General features: G+C 50.0%; 1 protein-coding gene across 1 annotated transcript in view; it reads left to right on the top strand.

Moving 5' to 3' along the window:
• Positions 1–4,171: 4,171 nt before the first annotated feature.
• The window catches only part of Drip (aquaporin homolog protein drip), a 72,681-nt gene continuing 50,256 nt past the window's right edge, over positions 4,172–26,596 (top strand). Inside the window, exon 1 of the mRNA XM_075674159.1 lies at positions 4,172–5,099. Within this exon, the coding sequence (XP_075530274.1) occupies positions 4,521–5,099 (579 nt within the window). The 5' untranslated portion in view covers positions 4,172–4,520. The remainder of the gene's footprint in view (positions 5,100–26,596) is intronic.

A 26,596-nucleotide genomic window follows, 5' to 3' on the forward strand; every position in this document is an offset into this window, starting at 1 on the left:
GCAGCGAGCTCCCGAACCTTCGATCTGGTTAAGGCCTGAACACTAGCTTCACCAAACAAAAGCCCCTTCTCGCGCAGGAGGTGATCGGACCTGTTTGAAAATAGGTACGGGTACTGGGGGGGCAGCATAGATGACACTGCCGCCTCCGTCTCAAGCGCTCCGAAAGGTCCTACAATAAGCACTTTTGCTACCGGCAGACACACGCTATGAGCTTCCACGGCTTGCTTGATCCATGCGCACTCGCCCGTGAACATATGGGGTTCTACGTAAGACGGGTGAACTACATCCATCGTAGCTGCGGAATCGCGAAGCACTCGGCACTCTTTCCCGTTCACGAGGAGGTCTCGCATGTAAGGCTCGAGAAGCTTCATGTTCTCGTCAGTGCTGCCTATTGAAAAAAAACACAACTTTTGGTGTTGTTTCCGGACACTGCGCCGAAAAGTGACCCGGCTTCTGGCACGTATAACAAACGCGCGCTTGCCTCATCTCGAACCGCTTTCTGCGTTCGGCTTCGGCTGCCGCCGTCTCCTTAGGTTCGGTCGCACTGCTTCCATTCGCATCCGCACTACGCGTGTTCCCCTTTGCTCTCATGGGTGTGAACTTCGGCCTCTCGAACTTCGAGCCAAATTCACCCTTTTGACCGTCCTTAGCTCCGCGAGCCCGACGCGTCACAAACTCCTCGGCTAGCTCAGCGGCTTTAGCCACCGTACAAACGTCTGGCCTATCCAAGACCCAGTATCGCACGTTCTCCGGTAACCGACTATAAAACTGTTCTAGCCCGAAGCACTGCAGAACTTTATCGTGGTCACCAAACGCTTTCTCTTCTTTGAGCCACTCCTGCATGTTTGACATAAGCCTATACGCAAACTCTGTATATGACTCACTTTTGCCTTTCTCATTTTCCCGAAACTTCCGACGGAACGCCTCCGCAGACAGCCGGTACTTTTTTAGAAGACTCGATTTCACTGTGTCGAAATCCTCTGCCTCCTCTCTATCCAAGCGAGCGACTACGTCGGCCGCCTCGCCGGGTAACAAAGTGAGCAAGCGCTGTGGCCACGTTTCCCGAGAGAACCCCTGCTTCTCGCACGTTCGCTCAAAGTTACCCAGGAACAAACCAATGTCCTCTCCAAGCTTAAACGGCCGCATCAGGTCAGTCATTTTGAACAATACGCGTTCTCCTGCACCGTGTGCCTGACTTCCATTACGAGCGCGTTCCATCTCTACCTCAAGACGCTTCATTTCCAAAGCGTGTTGACGGTCACGCTCTTCTTTTTCTTTCTGCTCTTTAAGTTCGCGCTCCTGTTTCTCTTTTTGCTCTTTAAGTTCGCGCTCCTGTTTCTCTTTTTGCTCTTTAAGTTCGCGCTCCTGTCTTTTTGACCTCTCCTCAATAGTCTCAAGGCATTCCGACAGCTCGTCATCCTCAGCCTCTAACTCAAGAATAGCCTTTAGCAGTTCTGGTTTTCTGAGTTTGTCCGAGACATCCAGACCCAACTCTCTTGCAAGCTCCAACAATTTCGGTTTGCGCAACGACTTCAAATCCATGGCTGCTCTGAATGCTGCTTTCTCTACTGCTTACTATTGTCTTGCCGCAAACTAACCCGGTAGCAACGACAACCACAATTACCAGCTCTGTTTCTGACACTAACAAAAGCCTGGCAAAGCTCAGAAGAAGAAAGTCCCGCACTCACCAAACCTCGCAGCCAAGAGTCCAGCGCAGTCGTTCCGCTGCAGGCAACCAGTCATCACACAGGGCTCGTTGCACTGCTCCCGGATCGTCGTTGAGCTGCTCAGCATACAGTCAACTGCATCTCTTCGCTGCTGGCCTCCGTTGTCGCGATCTCACCGCTGGCAGACAGTTATTTGGAGTCGGAGGCGATCCCACCGCTGCCACCAGATGTTTGGGATCGCACCGCTGGTACGATCTGTTGGGAACTCGGCGCTGACGCCCGTGGTTGTACCTGGGTCGCAAGCCCCAAGGGTAGCGTTGGCCTGGCGGCCTGGGGTACAACTGGAAGCATCCGAAGGTCCCGGCAAAGCATGAGTCGACTGGTAACAACAAAACAACTTGTTTATTTTAACATCGCAAAGAGTTGGCGGTCAGGTTGACCGAAGTAGAGAGACGGGAGAGCACTTTACTCAACAGAAGAAATCGGAGCCCTCCTTTTGGCGTCCGGGGGCAGCTGTTTTTATACTCTCGCAGTTGAGGGCAAGAAGGAACCCCTCAATAGACGAGCACGTGAATGTACAATGGGCTAATGGTGACGCACACTGTCGTAGCGCTGCCGGTCGGGCACAATGACTGGAATGAGAGGGTGATCCCTGCTGTCGCACCGCCTGGTTCGGGCACAATGACTGGAATGAGAGGGTGACCCCTGCTTTCGCATCGCCTGGTCCGGGCACAATGACTGGAATGAGAGGGTGACCCCTGCTTTCGCATCGCCTGGTCCGGGCACAATGACTGGAAGGAGAGGGTGACCCCTGCTTTCGCATCGCCTGGTCCGGGCACAATGGCACATACACTCACACACGCACATGAAGACACGTGGCATCGGAACATGCCTGGAAACGCCTGGCGGGGAGCGTTGCGGCGACGCCGAACGGGCCAAAATGTCTGCCGCCCCGCCGCAGTCGCGCCGGCAAAACCGCGTGTCGCAGGCGAAACGCAACAGGGCCTAGAATTAAATAATTACCGAAGGGCTAAAACACTCAAAAATACCATTAAAATCTAATATGTAGTCTTCCACAAAGGCATCACTTATAGTCCAAGTGCATATTTCCAGAACGTAGGGGAAAGAAAGAAAGAAAGAAAGAAAGAAAGAAAGAAAGAAAGGAAGGAAGGAAGGAAGGAAGGAAGGAAACGAGGATGCAGCTGACTGCATTTGTGACTCCGGAGACCACCAACGGCAAGCACTGGGCTCCATTGAGCGAAGAATGCATCTGCAGCTTGGGCAGCACGCTGTTGGTCAGTCTTGTGTTAACACAACCGTTGCGTCTCCCGACATAAACGGGTGTGACAGCTATGCCAGAACGGGAAGACTCAGTTCTGCGAAAGCAGCAACGAGGTGCAAGCTTGCGCGCTTGTTTTGTGTGCTCGTGCAATCTGGGTGGAAACATAACCAGCGCAAGCATTTACGACTCCGCACCCGGGAAAGATTGCGAAGAAGAATACAAACGCAGGAGTTTGCGTAAGCCGCTTACGTGGCTCGTGTCATGCATAGTGAAGAGATAAACGGTTAATGCGAACAAGAACCAGACGCTTCGGAAAAGAACAGCCGGGACACTGGCTTTTTATACAGATATAAACAAAGACTCTATAAATCGAGGAAGAGCTTTGCCCCTTTTCTTCGTAGCTTACCCGTTTTGTTACTCCGTATCTGAGAAACAAAATACGGAAGGGTTCATTAGTATGGCGTTTCGCTATTTTTCTTATTTATCTTTACTATCTTTTGCAGCCCCTGAGAATGATGACGCTGTCAGACAGGTAACCTCGACCACTCTCGTGACCAGGGAATGAGACCTCCATGTCGCCCAGGTTGTGGGTGAGAGGCGGCTGACGCATAACGCCTTCCAAGAGTGGCTACACGCACCTTCTTATACCGTTAGCCCAACTGCCTTTCAGGGTACCGGTGCAAATCAGTCGCATCTATTCCAAGAACACCGCTGACCACAGCCACGCCATAACGCAATCGTGTTTCCCATCCCGCTTGCTCATCAAATGGCGAGAGGTGTGGCGGGGAAAGAGCGTCAGCGAGCGACGCAACCAAAAACGAATGAAGCCCGGGAGACTCCATCCAAGTGAGCAAGCACACGGGAGCGCCAGCGCGTCTCTTGCCCTCCTCTTCTTTTTCGCTCGAGCTCTCCTTCGGGAGGAGGTCGACGATGCTGGAAATGGAGAGAGCACACCTTCCCATTGACTGGCCACCTCGCCGCTTACGGAAAAACGATTAGCATTCTCGCCGGCCGTTTCAGATCAATTCTGCCTTGTCTTCCTCCTCGGTCGAGTGTCTCGACTCCCCGCGTGACGTTGCCAAGGTCACGTGACGCGAGACGAGGAGAGCCCGCGGAGGAGGAAGGACGGGCGTCCCTCCGCGTATCCATTCCTGCTCCCGGCGGTGAGAGAGAGATAGAGAAAGGGGGGCCGTGCAAATAAGAAAGAAACAAGCGCAAAAGATAGGCCAACCACTAAAAGTTGACTCGCAGGCTCCGGCTTTATCAAAGCTGTCTGAGAAATCGTCCGTTCGCTATCGGATCTGCACCGGTGTCGTTTACGCGCGCAGAATCCCACCGTCAAGTGTTCTCGAGACGAGTAGCGGCTATACACCGAGCGCATCGACCGCGGAGCACGTTTGCAGAGCTCTTTTCTAAGGCGTTTGACAGAGCAGTCTTTGCAAGGAGTGCCCGTGTCGTGTTCCACTTGAAACGGTCGCAGGCCCGCAAAGCCGTTCATATTTGACGCCAGCCTGTGCCAGGCGAGTCTCGTTCAGAGCGCAGCGGTAGCAGCAGCGAGCCACGTGGAAAAGATGGGCCGGGTGCGCCAGTTCCGTTCCTTCTGCGGCATCGACGAGGTGTCTGCCACGAGCAGCCTGTGGAAGTCCATGGTGGCCGAATACATCGGGACGGCCGTGATCGTGCTCATCGGCTGCGGCTCGTGCATCAACTGGGGCTCGCCAGACAAGCCGCAGGGCGAGGCCACCATGGTGCAGATCGCCATCGGGTTCGGCATCACCGTGGCCACCATGGTGCAGGCGTTGGGCCACGTGAGCGGCGGCCACCTGAATCCGGCCGTCACCATCGGCATGCTGTTCGTGGGGCGCGTGTCGCTGCTGCGCAGCTTCTTCTACCTCTGCAGTCAGCTCATCGGGGGCATCACTGGCGCCGCCATCCTGCGAGCCGTCACTCCGGAGGCGCGCCACGGGGCCCTGGGCGGCACGTCGCTCGCCGAGGGCGTCACGCCTCTCATGGGCCTCGGCGTCGAAGCCTGCATCACCTTCATCCTGGTGCTCACGGTGTTCGGCGTCTGCGACGCCAACCGGCTCGACGTCCAGGGCTCGGCGCCGCTGGCCATCGGTCTCTCGGTCACCACCTGCCACGTCTTTGCGGTAAGGTTCCACTGCGAGTCACGGGGCGCGACCCGCGTCGCGTCCGGCACAGCGTAGCGGCGGACGTCCAGTACCCTCTTTAAAGCGCGACGCACGGTTGCTGCAGACACTGGCAGCAGTCGCTACAATGGGCATCTTTGTAGCCACTGCTACCCGCTCCTGCTTGCTTGCTGAAAGTTGCAAAGCAGGTGTACGGCAACGTAGATTATAGTAAATGTAGAGCTGCGCCCAAACCGTCAAATTAGGCCATTAGAGAATGAAACGTTTCTTTATAAATGTTGCGCACGTTTAAGTGGTGTGAAAGTATGTTACAAATACAAAAACATCGGGACCTACAGCAAATAACCGTAGTTTGTGGCCTTGCGCTCTGGGGGCTTACATATACATAGCTTCGGTCAGCTGAGAAAGTAAAGTCATAAGGACTCAAACTACGTCGCAATCCCAAGAACTCATACAGGCCAATAACAAAAATCATCCGTATCTTACAGTCTTCAAGGTCAATGCTACAGATGAAAAATTGCAGTTCTTAAAGGAAATGGCGTACAAAATATACCTGAACGCTCGCGTAAGTGTATTGCAAGTTCTCGTAAAATCAGTACACTATATTAGGTTAAAGGACGACAGACTTTTAAAAAATTCAATATTTTAATTTGAAACCAACATGAATTCCGAAAGAGTCAAATTACAGCCAGGGCAGTTAATTTTGTGGCAGAAACATTTAACAGTGTTTTATGCAATAAGCTTATTGTCACAGATTTTGTCTCGTCCTAAACAAATCTTTCTATCGTTCTATAGAAGCTCCAACCCTACGCATTTCGAGAACCATGACTATCAAGGTTCTTCAAGAAATTTTGAGAAATCGCATATAGTTCGTGCAAATCACTCAGAACAAAGCAGAAACAAAATTTGCTCAAACAGGCACATAACAGGGCTCCGTACTCAGACCGCGTTTGTTTTCTCTATTAATGACTTTCACCATACCGTGACGCCAGCACAAGCACTTCTGTGTGCATACGACATTAAATTAATAGCAGACTATTGACTTTAGGAAGTCAATTACGAGGTACTCTTAGTGATTGTTTAAAGGCACGATGAATACAAAATATGCTATTTTTTGCCTCTAACCGAAAGTTGCTCCTCAAAACGTGTATCTGCAACACAGGTAGGAAAACTGTGAAAAATGCTAGCTATCACACGGTACCTGGGCATGACTGTCGACGCATCTCTTCAATGGACTGCTCACGTTGAACGGAGCTATCGATGATTCAGGTTACGTAATGGTCTAAATGATTTTAATCTAGAGACACTAGGCGTAATATATGTTATTGGGCTTCATTTTCACTTAACGCATACAGCACGGAGAATCACGACATTACACATCCTCTTCTTTTTACAGCGAAGCTGTTAGCCTCTAGTTGGTCGGGATTTCTCGCGGCGCGTCCTCACGGACAAAAAACATACCTTGACTTAAAAAAAAATACCCTCAGTGATTGAAGTGAAAAGTGTATACAATCTTTGATATTGAGTATACAACATACATCACAGCATTCGTTTCAATAAAGAACAAGTACAAAACAAGCTTCCAAACTATATACATCATCGATGATAAGGCACTCCTGATAACAATGCGAAGAGCGTAGCGCTCCCCGCATATGTTTCCCGGTAAATATTACTGCTGCGCAAGCTGCCGCTGCGACGGCTGCTTGTGAAGTGACGAGCGACGTCAATAGCCTTTCATATATAAATGAACCAGCCTAGCAACTAATTTCATTGTTGTTGCAGCACCGCTGTGGGGGTAGGCAACGCTTAGTTAGGACTCCCGAGGAGCAGCGTGAATACGAGGAGCGGCAAAGGGAAAAGAAACGGCATACGACCAGCGGCAGCGTGCCGCCGAAATTGCCATTACTCCCGTTACTACCACTACTCTAAATTTCGATATGATTATTTCCATATGATATTTCTTTCCATATGATTAACGTTCTTCAAATGAAGACCTGTAGGAATCGTGACATCCGCTCGCAGGAACGATTTTAACATAATGCCCTCAAACATAGCCTGGGCAATGTGAAAGCACAGTACACAACATAATTAACTATCTCTATCATCCATCAAGCCTGATGAACCATTAGCCTGATGAAATAAGCCTGATGAAACGCGACACCTGTACCGGAGGAACAAAATAACATGAATCGGATTACTCCCCAACGTTTGCTGCCGCTGTGCCATACATTTAATCAATGCTAAAACCCGGAACACGCCTCGCCCAATTAACCACTCTGACCGACATCGTTTCTCCATTGCACAGCTGTAGAAAAGCGCTTCAAAGTGACATTTGTTCAAATACCCTTGCAATCGGAAATCAACTTAATGTTCAGCGCCGTTTTACGTAGCTGCGAAATTTGCGAAATGCCGTAGTAAAATATAATTTCGCCTCGACACAGTACGTCGAAGGGCGTGTAGTGGGAACATTTCCCCATAAGAGATATGTCCAGGCGCGAATTTCTAAATTTATTGTTCATCAATAAAAAAGAAAACACAAAGCAAGGAAAGGCTTGTCACTTGCGCCAGAGTTATACTCATTGCCGCAGCATGCGAGTGCTTCTCAATCTCCTGTGCCCCCTTTGGTCTTCATATATTCTTGCCCCGGCGGGGACCCTAAACGCCATATATCTTGCTAGAGCGCACCTTGGCAGACAGGCCAAGTAGGAAGCTGCTGCTTGCTACGCGCTTTTTTTCTTCTTCCCAGAGAGCTAATAGATGCAGCTCCGCACGTGTCGGCATTTGAGCTGCTTTCTCATGCACGGCCGTGTGCGGCATGTGTATGTGTACTAGGAAACATAGGAGGCTCGTTGTTTCTCTCCACGCGTATTTATTTCTTCGAGCAAATGCACGTCGGTTAGGGAGAAACGTGCCTCCTTCGTAAGCACGTACGTGGCCTTGTACAGCTTTTTCAGGGTCAGCTTCTATGACTTGATGATCTTTGGATACGAAAGAGGGAAGAAAAGCTAGTGAGAGAAAGAGAGACACCGGCACCACTTCTTTTAGATGCAAAAGTAATAAGACCCGGACACCGCGTCTTTAATCACTGTGAACATGGGTGCATTCAGTTCCGCCGGCAACGGCCTAGGCCTTCTCAGGTGGTTAGAGCTGCGCGGTATGCCGTCTACTGCGTTGCGCTGTGTGTCACGGTCAACGTATCATCGCGTCATGAAGTTTGTGGCAAATCGAGTGAATAACGACAATCAACCCTACGTTCGGTACTTAACCTAATATCTGCAGAAAGTAGGAATCAAGATGAAGGGGATAGGAACGTTTCTCAAGCGCCGACCACCCAAGATTCACCGGGCATTTCTTCTTTTTTACCTTGTCGGTGGGGGGGAGGGGGGGCACCTTTCATGTTTTCATTTTCTGTGAAGATTTAGTTCTGTCCTAGAAAAAAATGGGGGGGGGGGGGGGGGGGTTATGATGTGCGGTGCAATGGACTGCCAGAACTTGGCTCTTGAAAAAATCGCATTATTTCAACGAGCACACACTCACTGTCACGACGTCAGAGGCGCGACAAGAAAAACGAAAAAAAAAAAACTGCGACACTTCGGCAAGCCAGAGAGCCTCGAGAAACGCCGCTTCACCCTTCTCGGCATCACAGTCGTATGCGCATCATCTGCGTGCGGTCGGGAAATCTTCAGGAAGATGACACCCACGGGGGGTTTACAAACGTGACTCGTCAGCAACCCCCTCGCTATAGTGCACGGTGCTGCAATTATTCTTCCGCTCTCGGAGCTTTCTTCCATCGCTGAAAACCGAGCTGTGAGCGCGCCACGTGAACGCGTCGCTGCCAACGCCTCTGAGTTGGCGACCGATAGCGGCCGGCCGCCGTGAATGAGCGCCGAGCAAGGCCTTGGGGGAAACCAGGAGGCGGCCTTTCCAAGCCAGCGATTAACTACTTCGAAACGCGATAGACGAAGTGGCCTAGTTCTGTCGTCGGGTTTGTCCACAAACGCACCGCTCCTTTAGATGTCATTGGAAGAATCACCTGCTCGAAGGAAATTTCGAAATAATTTAGTGACACCTGCGGAGGAATACCTGTTTTTTTTTTTTTGTACGCTTTGGATGCGAATGTGGTAGTGATTATTTTCGCGTCTACATAGTATTCGCATCATTAAGCTTTGCGCAAATTCTAATGGCACAAGTCCTTGAAGTCTAGCCAATGTGCAACTGTTGCCGAGGCGGCTGCTCGATCGCATTTTTCTAACTATAACCTTTCGAGCGCGGCGTGCTTCGCGCACTCGAGTTGGAAAGTAGGACCAGAAGGAGTGCGTGCCTAATATTGCTCAAGCATTCCTCTTTTTTTTTTTCTTTTTCCTTGGCTGCACAGAGGTCAAGTTTAGTCACCAAGCCACAACGAGCGATTATTCGTTTGCTCGACACGCGGATCGTGTAGGGCACCGGTTCCGTAACGAGGATTGCGACATGCGTAATCACGTGGTGAGGTGGAGCAGGCTTGCCTGTAATGCGTAACGCACACATCCGCACGCCAATGCGCAAAGCGTTCCGTGACACGACTGTCGGGCGTAGGGTCGCGTTTTCCAAGAATGAAAAATGGCTTCCCGCGCATCGGCTAGAATACGGCGGGTTACTCCGCTACGGCCGGAATCATCTTAGGGAACCCGGACTGAGGGTTCCTCCCACACTGCCCTCGCCATTCAAATATTATTAATAAAGATGTTTTACTCTCTCTCTACGCTACGGGTATAACCGTAGATGTGTCAACGAAGAAGACTGCGTATGTCATTACTTGCACTGATGCGGCTTTAGTTTATGCCGATTACTTACAAATTAGGGGGAAAATCAAGCTGTCCTTTTCAACCGCCAAGCGGCTAGCAGTAAGGACTGAGTATATTGCGGGTTCTTCCTTTCTTTCTTTCCTTCTTTCTGGCGTGGTATTACGTGCGCAGACGAAAAATTATCGTTTTTCTCTTGAGGATACTGGGAAACGCTGTCACAAAGTCCTTTGTTGGGTACGATTGAACGCATCTATATGCGGCACCACAGCTTGAAAGGTGCAGAAATGATATGAAAGAACGTGCTTTCATTTCTAAATAACTGTACAAGGCCTGGTTATCCTCGTGTTGTTCATTTAAATGTTCTGGTTCATGCTCAATACTCTTTAGAGTTGCTTATTTCCAACACGCTCGCTCTTTGACGATCGAACGGTGTGAGTTTAGGAACTGTCGTTTCCTGACTACACACGGGTCTGTGCAACGGCGGTAGCCACCTATAACCGCACGTCCAAAATCCCTGCGCATCATAGCGAAGGCAAAGCTCGCGCGCTTAATCACGCAGACATTTCGCGACTGCAGCGTCAGTGCACGGTACAATTTATATATAGATGATGAACATGTGGGACGCTGCGCGTCGCAGAACGTCATGAAAGGGGGGTGGGTGGAGGAAGAAAGTGAGACTTTATGCGCGTGGCGGTTAACCCTATGAGCGAATTCGTAGACGTTATGCGTTTAATGCTTCATCTGTCTGTGACGCGCCGGCAACTTGGTGTGCGAGGCACCAGAAATGTAGGAAAGTGTGCCACTGAGAGGCGCTGTCAAGGACTTCTCGCGCGCGAACTCTTTCGAAATCCAGCGAACGACACTCAAGCGCGCTGGTCAACTGGAGCACGTTGTTCAAATATCACACGAAGCGCACGATCGCACGGCGGCCATCAGCGGCGACATGCAAAGGAAAATATAACGGCCGACTGCCCCAGTAGGAACAAGGGCGAGCACACGGTGGTGACACGACACTGAGCAAAGTCTGGTCGCACGGACAGTGCGCTGCAGCCTCCTCTCCCTTGGGACCTCGCTTGACAGAAAAAAAAAACTCGTAACAAGGTCGGGCTGTTCCAGCTGCGCAGACAACACGGGAGTGGCAGGCCCCAGTATGCAGACCATCACGATACTTTTTTCTACGTGTAGCCCATTAATGGACGTGCAAAGCTAGACCGGACTACATAGTCAGAGCGAAATATACTTGCTCTGAAGTAGTTAGCGCCAGCCTAAGTCGATGCTGTATGCGCACGTACGCATCAACACTCAAACACACGGCGTTTTCCTTCGTGTATAGGCTTGGCTGCATAGGTGGATGAGACCTTCGTATAGTCATTTAGTTATTCAGGGTTCGTCCCTTGCTGTAGGCGCATAGTGCCCTCTGCAGCGAGTAAGAGGATTCAAGGTCTTATAGAACGCGGGAGATTGCCGCGATCGGGCTATTGGCGTTGCTACAGACCCAGCACCAGCACTGCAGTCGCGACACGACCTTAAATCATCTCCTGCTGGCTCCTTCAGAACTGCGCGCCTCCGGGACTTAAGCAGCATTCATTGGAAGACCTATATGCGCCATCTTACACGCTGGCATCCGCACCTGCGGTGCAGGCCAAAGGTCGAAAACTTATCGATAGCAGAAACGCGTTCGGGGGTATACGCGAACGGACGCGCCACTCTTGCGCAGCCTGTCCGGTCGCGTATAAATGAACTCGGGCATTTGTCGCCGTCGCTCGCCTCTTTGCCCTCTTCCTGCGCGGCCAGCCCGCGTGTCGCCGCCGCTGCCGCCAGCCCGTGCTGACAGGAATTTATCGCGCCTAAGTGAAGCCGCGCGCAGAGCACGCTTGATGGCTGAACCGGTCCGCGGCCGTATGCATGCGATGCCCTCTCCAACCATTCACCTTGTCCGGAACGCCGGGCTGCTATATTCGAGTAGCTGCAGCGACGGGGCACCATTCGCGCGGGTCACCGCTGCTGCTCGCTGCGGGTGTCGCCTCCGCTGTGCTGCGCTCAAGACTTCCATGGCCAAGCGCGACCTCGCCGGGGTTAGCCGCGGAAACGCGCTCGCTGACAAACGGAGTCATGGGCGGGCCCCGTCTACAGACGCCAGCTTTATCTTTCTTTCAATCTTTTTTTTCTTGTTTTTATATTTTGAGGGTTGATGGAGATGATGCCAAGAAGGCTAAGAAGCAGAAAAGATCACCAAAAACAGTACCGTCATGTGAAAGACATGCAACCGAGGAAGAGCTAAAGTAGTGGTAACAAATTCCCTCTGCGGGTTTTTGTTTTATCACCTTCCCCAGCGCATGGCGCAGCGGATATTTTCGGTGGTCACGTTTCGGGCCGACCACTGCAGCGCGGATATTAGACGTCATTATGCGAAAACAGTGACGAGAGTGAGCAGTAACAAGGGAAAGGCAGGGAGGTTAACCTCCCTGAGCCCGGTTGGCTACCCTGCACTGAAACACGAGGAAAGGTATAACTGAAAGATCAGAGTTAAAATAATGCACGCGCACAAAATACAAAAAAGAAAGCATTACAGGTAATCTCCTTATATGCTCATCGCAGTCTACATCCCTACCACGTGTTTGTGTGACTTCGTTTACAAATTCATCGTGGTGCGACTTGCATTTGCCTTTATATATTTATGTTCATGGGTGTATAGGATTGTGTGATGTCGATTTCTGGCCTTATGACACGGTTTCTTTTCATTTTCTTTCTACATATATTTTTATATTGTTGTTTCTGTTATGCAAAAAAGAATAGTTGTCACCATTATAAGGTAACTGCATACCTTTCTTTTATTTTCATTTCAATAAAAAATAAGAGAGATCATAGTAAGGGGAGAGATTCATAGTATGAACGGACACAGATGCATTGAAGCGTTAATCGTTCATGCAGTTCATGCAAAAACAGAAACGGCTCGCAAGTGAACGCTTGAGCTTTCCGAGGTGTTCTTATTGCCTCCTGGCTCGGGCCGTTGCTGGAACCGCGGTGCCGAGACCCGTTCTCAACGTTGCGCATTTATGTCTTACACCTTGTTGCCATACTTTGATACGGACAACCTGATGATATATTTTTTCAGCATGATACGCACGGCGCTGTTGTACTATATTTGCTTTAAAAAAAAAAAAGGCAGCAAGCTTAAGCAATATATCAGCTACATCTGACTTGTGCTTAGCTTTCAGCACCACTTTGACTAATCGCACGTGTTAACCTACTCCAGGAAACGGGTCCGAACACACCACGCGATCCACCGAATAGTCTGAAGGTTACTTTCGCACGTAAGGGTTTTCCGGATATAGTTATTACTGTTGCGAGCTTACTACAGGGCAGGATCTGTGAAATACGGGTGCTTTAATTGCGATGGCTACCAGGGTTAAAAATAGAAAGTGACATCATAAACTTCGCTCTGTGACATTTAAAGCTCACCGGCTCTTCGGCAGAATAGAAAAGCGGGCTATACCCGCGGCTTTGCGATTGCGCCATGTGTTCAGGCAGACGGAAGCGTGGTATAATATCTGTCTCGCCACCGGGGCCAGCGGAGAAGGCGTGTTATACGCGTGCGCACTGTAATCTAATCATGTCGTCTCGCACCGGCGCCCGATGTGCCTGAAGAGGGGATTAGGCAACATGGACCTGACACAGTAGCTTGTGGCGTGACATAACGTGGTAGAGCATCGCACGCGAGATGCGAAGGTTGTGGGATCGTTCCCCAACTGCGGCAAGTTGCTTCTTCATCCACTTTCATTTCCATTAATTTATCGCTTCTTTATTTCATTTATTAAGCACCAGTAATTTCCCCTATGTTGTCCTTGGTGTCAGTGTTTGTTGGGTTCTTATGATATGTCTAATAAAAATCGGGCCCCTCAGTTAACCCCCTTTCTTCTCATCTTGGAAATGAAGCATACGCGAAATATTTTACGGCGATACACAACGCTATGGGGGTTTGCATAGTGGGTTGCGAGGGACCCCATAGTGGAGGGCTCCGGACCAATTTTTTGACCACCCCAGGGGCTGTTTAACGTGCTCCTAAATGAAATTACACCAAGGTTCTGGCACTTCGCCTCCCCATAGAAATGCGGCCGCCGCGGAGCGAATCGAACTCGCTACCTCGAGCTCAGCAGCGCAGGGCCGTAACCACTCGGCCACTGCGGCGGGCGATATACACCTCTGCTTCAAGAAACACAACAGAACGAACGCAAGACACCACCATGGCGCTCGGTCAAAGAGCAGGCTGGTGAAGTTAATGGAACAAGAGAGATTAAAAAAATTATGTAACACACAGATCTGCCTTTTCTTAAACAGCGCAATATCTCGCTTGTCTCCTCCTTGACGTAATGGGGGTCGGTTCATGGCGCTTTCATTAAGACGTGCGACGCCTCCAGGTGGCGTAAGACGCTGGGGACCGTTTACATTATGATGTACTGCAGAACAGGTCCCCGCCTTACCGAACTGTTCGCAAAAGCAGGCGATGACCAATCGCGGCAGCGTAGAACAAATGAAATAAATAAATAAATAAGAACAATGAACGATTCCTTGCAAGCTCTGTACTTATACGGCTCCAGACACAGAGCACATACGACAACGCAGCAAACGTTCTTTCCCCAGTGTGAGCGTTCGCGAGACGTGCATCGCTTCCTCGGCACCACTTATCGTTGGTTAGCAATGCCACTCAAACCCGCAGAACAGTACGATGGATGAAATGGAAGGAACGAGCTACTGGCGATTACAGAGGCGAAATTACGCTTCCACGAAGGTGGGGACAAAAACGGCCAAGAACAGAGCATCTCTGCCCGGCGTGTTCGCCATTATTATTTGGGTTATAAATGGACGCGCGCTTCACGCGGGGCCACCCGGTGCAGGGCACTCGGTGCGTGCGCTCTGCTCCGGGCAAGGGTTGGCCGCTCCTGACCAGCGCGGTCACGGACCCAACCTTGCAGGACCGCTTCCTTGTCCTCGCGTAGCACGCCCCCCCCCCCCCCCCCCCCCCCCCATCTCGCGGCTGCTTTGCATTATCCTCGGTTTCTTGGCAAAGCTTGCGCGACGGCCCCTCCTCCCGACAAATTGGGTTGCAACATTTCTTACCGCGCAGGAATGAGTTTCGTGAGCGGAGGTGTGTGTGCGCGCGGCAGTGTCGAGCGCGAACACACACGCTCTCTCTCTCTCTCTCTCTCTCTCTCTCTCTCTCTCTCTCTCTCTAATCTCCCCAATGGGTACGTGGCGATCGCTGAGCGCTTATTTAGTCCCCGCACTCGTTCTGCCTCGAGCATCCCTAACTGGTGGGCTCGGAAACCGCGATTAGTATTTTACGCTCCGCTTTCTCGCAAAGCGCCGGGCAGTCCGCATCATCGCTCGAAGGCTAACCCTGAGAGATAAAACGCGCATGCGCGCCGATGAGCTATGCGTGCTGCTGCAGGGCAAAGAAAGGTGCAGTTTTTCACGGAGCCGTTCTCGATTACCGTTGGACAGTGCGCAGCGCAAAACAGGGCACCCGTTGTTACTGTTGGAATGAAACTGCCAAGCTTAATAAAGCCGAACGTAGTAGGCAAGAACGGCTTCCGTGTTTGCGAGATTACGGACTTGCGATTCGAAGGATTATAGTGGTCGAAAATATTAGCTGGGTTCGTAAATCGAACATCAGAACTGACATATACATATCACCGCAACCGAGGGCTCGTTGTTCACAAAAGACATCTCACAGTAGGATTGTTCATATGAGAAAATTTAAGCCAATACTGACGCTGCACACGTTATTAGCGAAAGCGATCGGTCAATGGCAAAGAATAGTTGCGAACAGAAAGCCTTGTGAATCCGGCTCCAGAATCCGCGACAAGATATTGTACACCACAAGATGACGTCGTCGCTGTCATGGTACGAGCATGGGAGGAGCTGCTGAAATGAACTTTGGTCTTCGATCGAAGTATGCTTCCTTCTTCACCGACCTAAAGCGGAGAGTGGCCTGACTAGTGTGGTGCGCCTCGCCTGATTTGGTGTTTAACCCGCCGTGGTTGCTCAGTGGCTATGGTGTTGGGCTGCTGAGCACGAGGTCGCGGGATCGAATCCCGGCCACGGCGGCCGCATTTCGATGGGGGCAAAATGCGAAAACACCCGTGTGCTTAGATTTAGGTGCACGTTAAAGAACCCCAGGTGGTCAAAATTTCCGGAGTCCTCCACTACGCCGTGCCTCATAATCAGAAAGTGGTTTTGGCACGTAAAACCCCAAATATTATTGATTTGGTGTTTAGCTTCAGTTACCCTTGAATGCGGAGCACAGTCAATCATATCAAGTATCAATCGAATATGTATACAAGGCCACTTAAGACGCTCGCGGGTTCGATTGTTAGATATTCTCGAAGGCTTAGGAGTGAAAAGTGGGGTATATGCAGTGCAGTAAATCTCCCTCACAATAGAGGGCACCTCCACCGCGCACATTACGAGACCAGCCTCACGCCGATGCATGCCGGATGTATGCCAAAATGTTCAACAACCCTACGCGGTGTATGTGTATTATACCGGAGACCTACCCTACGGTATACCTTCATAGCCCGGGTGTGGCTCTTGGACGTGAAACCTGATTAATTACTATACTGCAAATGAATGTAGTGCATTTAACTCTTGCCAGTCGCGTCTTCCTTCACCGCGAGACCAATGGCCGCCGCTGATAAGCAGCACAGCCAGCGGCAAGTGGCGATTGGTTTCGACGAGTTGATCATGCAGTCGGAAAAAGCCGTCGATTCCCGTTCGCTCGCACATGACCAGCGGAACCAGGTGCCATTTAATGGAGGCTATTATGCCTCAGGTCTCTGAGAAGACCCGGACGCCGCAAAGGGGCTCTCCTGCGCATGCGAAAAGCCAGCGCGCGGCCGCGGTGACTCTGTCATCGCGTGCAGCGTGCCATCAGTTTAGCGTGCCGGAAGAAACCCGTGCCTGGTTAATGAAAGCCCGACGGGGGTCCAGCCGGCGTAACCCAGTAAGGTGCGCGACCAGGGCCCAGGAAGGCAACGAAGGGGCACGCCTCTTGGAGGAAACGTCATTCCGGCAAGCCGATCAGGCTCACGGGCGGCGCGCGGCGTCCTCTGATGCTGCCGGCTTAGATATATGGGACCAGTTTTAGGACCCGGCAGGAATTCAAACGCACGCAAGAAAAAAAAAAGAGGAATAAGAAAATGATAACATCGAGCGCCGTACAGCGTCTACGAAGCAAGGAACAAGATGCGCGGTTTGTAGTACGCACCAGTGTTTGCAGGCAGGGGCGCGCATGGCGGCAAGCAGCTCATTTCACCGAGTGGGTCACGGCTGCCGCGATGGACCATAGCGATGGCATCCGTTTACGGCGTCGACTAAAAAAAAAAAAGGCGCACGAGAGCGCCGCTTCAACAGCTGCGACTGATTTCGGCGCTACGTGGCCACCTCACTCCTTTGCGCTCTTCGAAGTGCATCGAGTGCAGGAATGCTGCAAGCTCGGCGACACAGATACACGTGGCCGCGATGTATTCGTGAGCATGCGCCTTTATGCACACGCTTCGCGCGGGCATAAATAGCAGCGCTGCGTAGAAGCGAGAACCGCTCGCGACTCAAGGTCCTCCGCTGGGGAAATCAGATCCCAAGAATCTCAGTGTCCCTCAGAAGCGCCACGATGTGCCTTGATTGGCCCACTGCGCGCGTCATCTTGCGCCATCGTAAAACAACTTACATCCCGCGAAACGCATCGCTAGATACGCTACCAACCCCAATCGGAACCAAGGTCGGCTTTGCCCCATTCAGAACGGAGGCTCCAACGTTATCGACCCACCTTGACTTATCGAAGCTTCAAACAGTTCACAATATACGAGCCTGTATTAAGTTAGGAGTCCTTGAATCGTTCCTTGCACGAACCTGGTTCGTCCGAAAAGCTTAAGCCCAATAACGCTATTCACGCGACTGTCGCTGTTCGCGCCGCACTATATGCTCCATGTGCATGCAGCCAACGATAGTTAAAAACTTGAATTGTGAGTTAAAAGAATTGTGGGGTCTTATACGTGCCAAAACCACGACCTGGCGCGTCGTAGAGGGAGGGGGGGGGGATGGGGTACTCGGGATTACTTTTGACCATCTGGGGTTTTTGAAAGCACACGTAAATTTAAGTACATGAGCGTTTTTGTATTTCGCCGCCCCAATCGGAATGCAACCTCCGCCGCCGGAGGTCTGACTGATGATTAACGAACAGATATTAAAAAAGCGCAGACATCACTACAGCGAGAAGTGTCTGAATGTCCTTGTTTTATTTTCAGTTCGGCATTAATATAGCACCCACTAGTGAATGATTCAGCACACGGTTCATCGCGTAATCGATGTAAGTACCGCACATTGCATATATATATATATATATATATATATATATATATATATATATATATATATATATATATATATATATATATATATAGTGTCCACCACCCCCGTCTATGTTCCCCACACAGTCTGTGAGCGAGAAGTTCTCACCTCCGGCGCTACGCCAGCTGTCACAGCTGTCACCACCAACGCCAGAAAACGAAGGCGCCTCTCTTCGGATATCTTTGTTTCGTTGGAAGGGACAATGCCTTCTAACTAATTGGGGGCGTGGAAATATCAAGGAGTGCCCCGCTCATTTTTCTTCTGAGCATGTAAACGCATGCACACTCTTACCCGGTAACTTTTGCTTAATGGCTGCAACGGCGAAGAAACGGATGACGGTATTGCTGCGCCAGAGGCAAGCAGAGTCGCCATAACCATTAATGCTACTATTGCGGCGAGACATAATTCCAGTTCGGCATGGCGAAACGAAGACATCTGACGGCGTTCTCAGAACCATGCTTTCACCCAAGAAGAGTGCGCGTTGTCGCCGCTATTTCTTTTTCGGTGCAAGAAAAGACTGTAAGCGGGCGAGGTCCTTCTTTCAGTTGCGACCACTTACTCGGTGCTGCAGTGCAACGGGGAAACTCTGTTGCAGTTAACTCGAAGACAGAGGAAGGACAGCCTACAAGTGCAGATATCTGAGCCGTCCAACGACGGTTACTCGACTTGTCACTTCTTTATAAGCCAGTAGATCTGGAGGCCCCCTTTCCATTCTTTATCTCGATGGAAGCGCGGGTCAAAACTGTGTGCACTGAAACCGACTGCGGTCGTGACAGCAGAGGCTTGCCCTGGTTGCCCTTTCCAGTTCGGCTGGCCACCCATGGCGCCTACTGTATACGGTGATCCGATAGTACTGTCGACTATCGGCCATGATTACTGACAGCGCTGCTTCTGGGTAGAGTGCAACTGACTTCAGTCACCATACAGTGCCCTGTCATCTTTACCGAGAACCATCGCCCTGAAACCCAAACAAAAAACCACAGACCGCCTTTGGCAACAAAAAGTGCGCGGTGTGAGGAGTGTGGCGGCATGCTAGGAGCAACGTATTGCGCTATGATGGGTCAATGGGTGTGCGAGCTCTGGTAGGAGCAACGTATTGCGCTATGATGGGTCAATGGGTGTGCGAGCTCTGGTATACAATCCTTACGGCTGCCATATCTTTGCCCTATCTGACAACGGCATGTCAATGGCAGGAGACGTGCAGAAATTGTTTCCTTGATGAGCCGAGCGACTTGGAGATTGACGAAGAAGTTCGAAAACAAGGACCGTGCAAAGAGCGATGGAACGAAGAATGTCAGGCGTGACGTTGAGAGACAGAAAAAGAGCGGTATGGAGCAGAGAGCAAACGGGGATAGCCGATATTCCAATTAATATTAAGAGAAAAGAAATGGAGCTGCGCAGGCCATGTGATGCGTAGTTTAGCTAACCGGTGGACATTCGGATAACAGTATGGGTGCCAAGAGAAGGGAAGCGCAGTCGAGGACGGCAGAAGACTAGGTGGGGTGATGAAATTAGGAAATTCTCAGGCGCTAGTTGGTATCGGTTAGCGCACGACAGGGGTAATTGGAAATCGCAGGGATAGCCATTCGTCCTGCAGTGGACATAAAAGATGATGATGATGATGATGATGACTACGACGACGACGACGACACGAGTTTTAAGAGTGAGTGGGATGTGCCAATGGCTCTTTGAGTCGTGACGTTCGTAAGACCTCATACATTTCAATGAAGGCCGGGGGCCACGCATTTTTTATTTTCAGCTCATGGTTTTCATTACGCTCCCCAGATATCACGCGTGACGTTACGCCTCAAAGCGCGCAGGCCTATTGTTATCTAGCGTGGGTTCGCCTGTTGGGATTAGAAGTCTCTGCCCAGAACTTTGGCTTCCCGACACACCAATGTGCAAATGAGCGGGCGCGGGCGGCGCGAAAGGAAAAGTCCGTCACGCGCCTGCGCCGCAATTTCTCTGAACCAATTTCTACATCAAAAATCGGATCGTTAATTCAAGTTATGCACTACAGCGGGGGTGTTCCCTAGGTGTTCTGTCTCGCTGACGCGGAAAGTTCTTGGCAGGTGGCGTCCTTGAATCACTAAAAGGGCGCCCGCGGTCTTCACTCATCGGTGTCGCTCTTCGTCGTCAGCCGGTTTCGCAAGCGCCCGACGCTTGTTGGCCCTTTTACCTGCGACCGCTTTGCTCGTCTTTCCTGGACGCACTCATTTAGCGCTTCAGAAACAAACAAAGTAGCGCTTGCCAACCAAAAAGGGGGTGACTTTCGTAGCCATCTTTGCTTTCTTCTTTCTTTCTTTCTTTTTTTTTTTTTGTCCACATTACGTGTCGCCGTGTCGTTGCTGATGGGACCAGTGCCAAGAGCAGAAGGCGCTCTGGGAAACTTCTAGAGGGAAACAGAAGGAAGCAGTGGTTAGCGTGAATCTGCTCTGGGATGCTATAACGCTTGCACAATCTGACTCCGAGCAGGCCAGCTCTGTAATGTACAGGCGTGCTCACCGCAACCCATCACAATTACTCCAGACAGGTGGACATTAACGCAACTCCATTTGTGGAATGAAAGTGTACGCTTCTTCGGACGGGGAGGAGATTTAGCGCTTTCCTTGTTCATTTTGCGAGCACGATGCTTGAAGCTTTGTGTACGTTGCGCACGAAGTATACTGAGAGTAAAAGTGATACGCGTATGGTCGTTTCGTTGAGCGCTGGCAAAAAATAACAATAAAAAGAAACGTTAAGTCAGGTGACTACTGAGCATGAGAAATGATTATAGTCTGTCAGATTCAGAATGTAGAAGCAAAAGTTCTGCCACTGACTCATATGCATTGCGATTGAACTGAATCACGCACCTATCAGTGCACGCAGAAACGCGGTGATACGACTTCACCCTCCCTAATTATCGGTTTGGTGCATTAATTTGTACTCAATAATACGTGAACTAAGGATCGAATGTGAACAAGTGTTCATTTATAAGCAGACATGCATCAAATTATAAGGAGAAAAATGAGTATACGGAGCAATTGTAGAAGAAATTGCCACGTAATCGATGCGCATGCGTATTGCCGTGTCTCATAAGTCGTGCCCCACGTGTCCGTGGCATCACCCGTGAAAGCAGACTGTTTCAGGGTAATCGCGCGGGACGAGCAGCAAGAAATGATGGCGTACGAGCTCAGTCTTCGCTATGTTGGGTGCATGCAGGCGACTCGCTCCAGAGCGGTCGTGCTCGGGAGGACGTCCCTCCCGTGTGCCCCGCCTTGTACACTATTTATTATACGGGGCGACAATACCCAAGTTACCCGGAATTTTCAAAAATCGCCTGTGATAGATAGCCTTCTTCTCCTTGAGCTGGGTTGTACGAAGAGGCGCACATTGCTATAGCACAAAAATGCACAACACATATTCAACTAATTAGCCAAAAATCGCTAATTAACTTATTCATAAGTTCCTTTACGGCACATATTGCAGTTTACGAATTGTAGCCGGCGAGCTGGCGAGACGTGCCCAGTTGAAATGAATCTCCAGGATGAGAACAGTTTCGAGATATTTCTCAGTGTGGGACGAAATACGTGGACGTTCCAGTTACTTTTGTGCTTCAATGCATAAAAGAGCGTTTTGTTAAAAAAACTAAGTGGAACAAAACTAGGCCCACCGCGGTGGCTTAGCGCCTATGATGTTGCGCTGCTAAGCGCCAGGTCGCGGGATCGAATCCCGGCCGCGGCGGCCGCATTTCGATGGGGGCGAAATGCAAAAACGCCCGCGGATTGGGTGCACGTTAAAGAAACCCAGGCGGCCAAAATTAACCCGGAGTCTCCCGCTACGGCGTGCCTCATAATCAAATCCTGCTTTTGGTGTGCGAATACCGCAGAATTCAACAACAGTGCACTCTTACGGCGAGTTTGATAGCGCATATCTTCAAACTGGTGTTATTCTGGAAATTCATTCCAAGTGGAAACGCCTTGCAAACTCACAGGCTCCTATTCGTGCATTGCAATATGGGCCGTAATTAATTTAGAAGTCAATTAGTCTTCCTTAATTATTTGAATATTTCATTCGATTTCTCCTGCAAGCAATGTCCGCCTCTGTGAATAATCCAGCTCTAGGATTGGAATTATATTATTTGGACCATGCGATTTTTTTTTAAAATTCCGGTGAACTTAACAATGGCCACCCCGTATAGTATAGGGCGGCGGTCCGACATTACGCGCGTAGTGTGCTCGATTTGCATGTTAGACGCTTCGACGTGACAGGACGACGTCACGGACAAGGGCTTGCCTCGTGGTTCATAACGGCGGTTAGAAAAATTAAAATACGGGGTTTTACGTGCCAAAACCACTTTCTGATTATGAGGCACGCTATATAGTGGGGGACTCCGGCAATTTCGACCACCTGGGGTTCCTTAACGAGCACCTAAATCTAAGTACACGGGCACTTTTCGCCCCCATCGAAATGCGGCCGCCGTGGCCGGGATTTGATCCCGCGACCTCGTGCTTAGCAGCCTAACTCCACAGCCACCATAACGACTGTGTTTGCATAGCGGACGAAAGGAAGGACAGAGACTACATTCGTGCGCTACGCAGACACCACCCTTAGGAACCACGACCAACTCGGCCAGGCCTCTACCCTAATTGCCTCGTGGCTTTCTCTTCGAGCAGCAACCGTTGTGAGCCGTTCACTTTGTCTTCTTAGGGCGGCGCGCAGCCTTAATTCAGGGACCCTCGATCACTGCTGGTATACTGAATATCGTCCACTTCGACTTGCACCTTCTGACTTAATGGTGTCGTTACTATTAGGCATGACTGTAGCGCAAGAACTCTTCAGTTCAGTATAGCCAGTTGCGGAGATGGGCCTTTCTGATAGTCGGTTCTGGCTTTTTATTCTCGTTCCTTCTCCGATTTCCTTTCTTTTTCTTTTTTTTTTCTTTCCATAGCCTGTCTGTTTCAATATGGCAAGCCTAGTGTCACTTTCAGGGCAGTTGCTATCGGTCTGTCTGTCGAGCCTCTCGAGTCCGTTATCAGTACTGTGCTACATTGGAAATGGTGCTCCCGAGCAGGCCCGCCTTTTAACTGCCAGGCTCGCCTATTCTTGATTTTCGTTATCACCAAGTTATTCCATGACACTGCCAACGGCTTCATAGTTTGATACCTTTGAAAAGGGAAGACAGTTGAAAAAAATACTCCGCGTGGCTCTTAAATCACAAGCTTTTTTTGCCTTGGTCTCACGCAGCATTTAATCGTAAAGGAACTTACGACAATGTTGACATAAACGTAAATCATTAAGGGAGATTTAAAGAAAAGACAAGTGTGTCAAAGTTTTTACCTAGCCATGTGTGCTACATCAAAAAGTGAATCTTACTTCGTGAGACAATTTTATTTTTTACTTTGGTATTGAGTAAATTATCAGTGTTGCTGTCGCAGTAAGGTCTGAGGTAAAAAAAAGAATGAAAAAAAGAACGACACTTAATCGTGCAGGCAGTGACGATTAAACTGTCGCCAAAAAGAATGAACTAAACGAACATAACAATGATGAGCTCGACACTATATGGCATGCACTCACAAGAAATTTACAACATTCACATTTACGGCTTGTTGGTGCCGATGCTGGCCTTCGTAACACTTCTCTGGGATGCTCAGTCGCTCCAAAGCCGCAACGGCACAAGAAAAATAAAATATGCCATTCCAGTTCTGCTGGTTTCGTTAGTTTCATTTAACTAGCTGTTTGCATGCACTCGGGATGTCCGCGCGGGTGAATTCATGGCGTTACCTGTAGACGTTCAGCGGCAGATTGTGGAGAGACTGCGCTGAGCAGTCGGCTTTTTAGACTTTGCAGACTGTATCTTAGCCGATGATAAAGGTGTCGCTTCGTAAATGAGAACTCTTGACGTCGTTCCGATCCATCGGCCAATGGGACCACAGGATGCCGAGGAGCGGCGCCATAAACTGCACTTACTTTTTTTTTTACTTAACGACACACTTTTGCACTAGAATTGCCCTCTTGACTCCTTCTATACGAAAGCACCTACCTCACGTTCCCTGGCACGTCATACCTCTTTCCAAGTATCCAACCTAATTCTCCTGATCGTTCAACCCATCCCCTCCATCTTTTGCGGATTTACGCAATTACTGGCCTTGCCGAAGATTACAAGTATCTTATACAGACTATTTTACAACAAGAACTAACGTATTAGGCTCTAGTTTCACGGTTATTTTCTATGCCCAATTATGTGAGCGGTGTCCCACGTAACTTGAGCCAAACCTTAAACATATGCAAATGCCACGTAGCTGGACCGAACCAAGGTAATGTTGTTTGCCGTCTCTTGCAGATACTCAGATTATGTTTTGCATTCTTCCTTATTAGATAATTAGTTTTAATTAATTAATGAATTTCTCGGATATTATAATTAGATGAAAAGTGTCAATGAGAAGATTCTAGAGCGACATGAAAAACTCCCGAGGCAGCTTTCTGTTGCTGAATACGTGCTAAATAAAAATGTTCTTCAGAGCGCGAAAGAAGCCCGCGAATACGTGCAAAGTGCCTCGAGCGGCCAGTCGCGCCCCAATTTTGCGTGTATTCGCGGGCTTCTTTCACGCTCGGAAAAACATTATACTGCAAAGCTGCATATGGGGCTAGCCGATTCGTCCGTCCGTCTGTCGCCTGTACGCCGAGAACTCCTCCGGCGCGACCCTATGCGCATGCACGAGAAAAAAAAGAGAGAAAGAAAGGCGCGCGATTGGCTGCGCCTGTAGTGACGTCGCTGCTCTCCATCGCAGCCGAGCTTGCGCACAGCAGGTTCTCTCCTGCTCCGAAATGGGTAGGCCACGCGTCACAAGTACTCCTGAGGAGCAGGCAGCTTTCGATCAGCAACGCCGCGAGCAGAAGCGGGAACAAGCTCATCTACGCCGTGCCGATGCTGCAGCCCGGGCGCAAGAACAGGCTCGTGCAGCCGAGCGCAAGCAGCAACAGCATACCGAGGAACCCGAAGCATATCAAGTCGTCGTTTAATGAGCCTTCGGGATTAACCCAGTGACAAACATCGGGGCGGCACGTTTCAGCTTCGCTGGTTAACCACCTGTACGGAGTGCTTGGGCGGTGATTTCTTTTATGTAGCACGTATTGAGCAACAGAAAGCAGTATCGTGAGTTTTTCATGTCGCTCTACAATTTTTCATTTACACTTTTTATATAGTTATAATAATTAAGAAGCTGTTTTATTAACACTAGTTATCTAATTAGGCCGAATGCAAGAAATAATCTGAGGATCTCCAAGCGACGGCAAACAACATTACCCTGGTTCGGCTCAGCTACGTGGCTTTTGCATATTTTTTAAGTTTGGTTCAAGTTACGTGGGACAGCCGGTATTCCGTGCACATTCTCTTAAAACATGGATTCGACAAAGGCCTGCGCCAACAGCACAATTTTGAACGGGATCGTGTTCTTTACGCGCCTTTCATTGTGACACGTCACGTTATTGTTAAAATTTGAGCGAGGACGTTATATTTAAATGACCTCACTCCGAACAAGAGCAACCATGCAGAACAAGGCCTCTTGTCGATAGTCTGCTTTGCAATCTCGCGCTGCACATATTATGCAACACTAACAATTTTTCGCCCAGAGCAAATGGCCACGCAAGGTGTGAACAGTATAATGTGTTTGTCTATACCTCTTTTCGTGTTGACGGCACGTCAATACAAGATAGCGCTTTCACGCGAGTCGGACGTGCGAGGCATACAGAGGTCGCTAAGATATTGACGCATCCTTTTCCATAGTTAGCTCCCGTTGTTAGATCTCTCTCTCTCTCTCTCTCTCTCTCTCTCTCTCTCTCTCCCTGCTAGGCTGCACTACATGCACGCCGAATCTTCGTCTCAGCATGCGTAAGTGTACATGGCCAGCGCATCTAAGAAATCGGTTGCCTCAGGCACAGCGAGTCGCGTGGTCCTTAAAAGAAGGCTCACGCAGAAGTTGTGTGTTTACGCAACAAGATCGCGGCTGTTGCGTCATTCGCTATGCCTTCGGGGCTGCTTCGGAATAGCGTCCGATACAGAAGGCTGAATCGATTTGGGACAGCACGGGACTCCGAACGATTCCTCGCTGGCATCAAGCCGCGTGGTCGCCCGCCAAGTGCGCCTGGCTGTGGGCGACATGTGTACAGTTTACGAGGACAGAGCGAAGCGTCATCCAAGTGCGCCGCGTCGTCGCGCAAGTGGGCGCGTGCAGATACGAACACCCTTCGTCTTCGCTTTCCCGTAACGAATACTCGGTGCAGATCCAATAATGCGAGCGTTGGCAAGTTAATTGTTGAAATGGCATT

This window comes from Dermacentor variabilis, chromosome 1 (genome assembly GCF_050947875.1).
Source record: "Dermacentor variabilis isolate Ectoservices chromosome 1, ASM5094787v1, whole genome shotgun sequence".
Classification (NCBI taxonomy): domain Eukaryota; kingdom Metazoa; phylum Arthropoda; class Arachnida; order Ixodida; family Ixodidae; genus Dermacentor; species Dermacentor variabilis.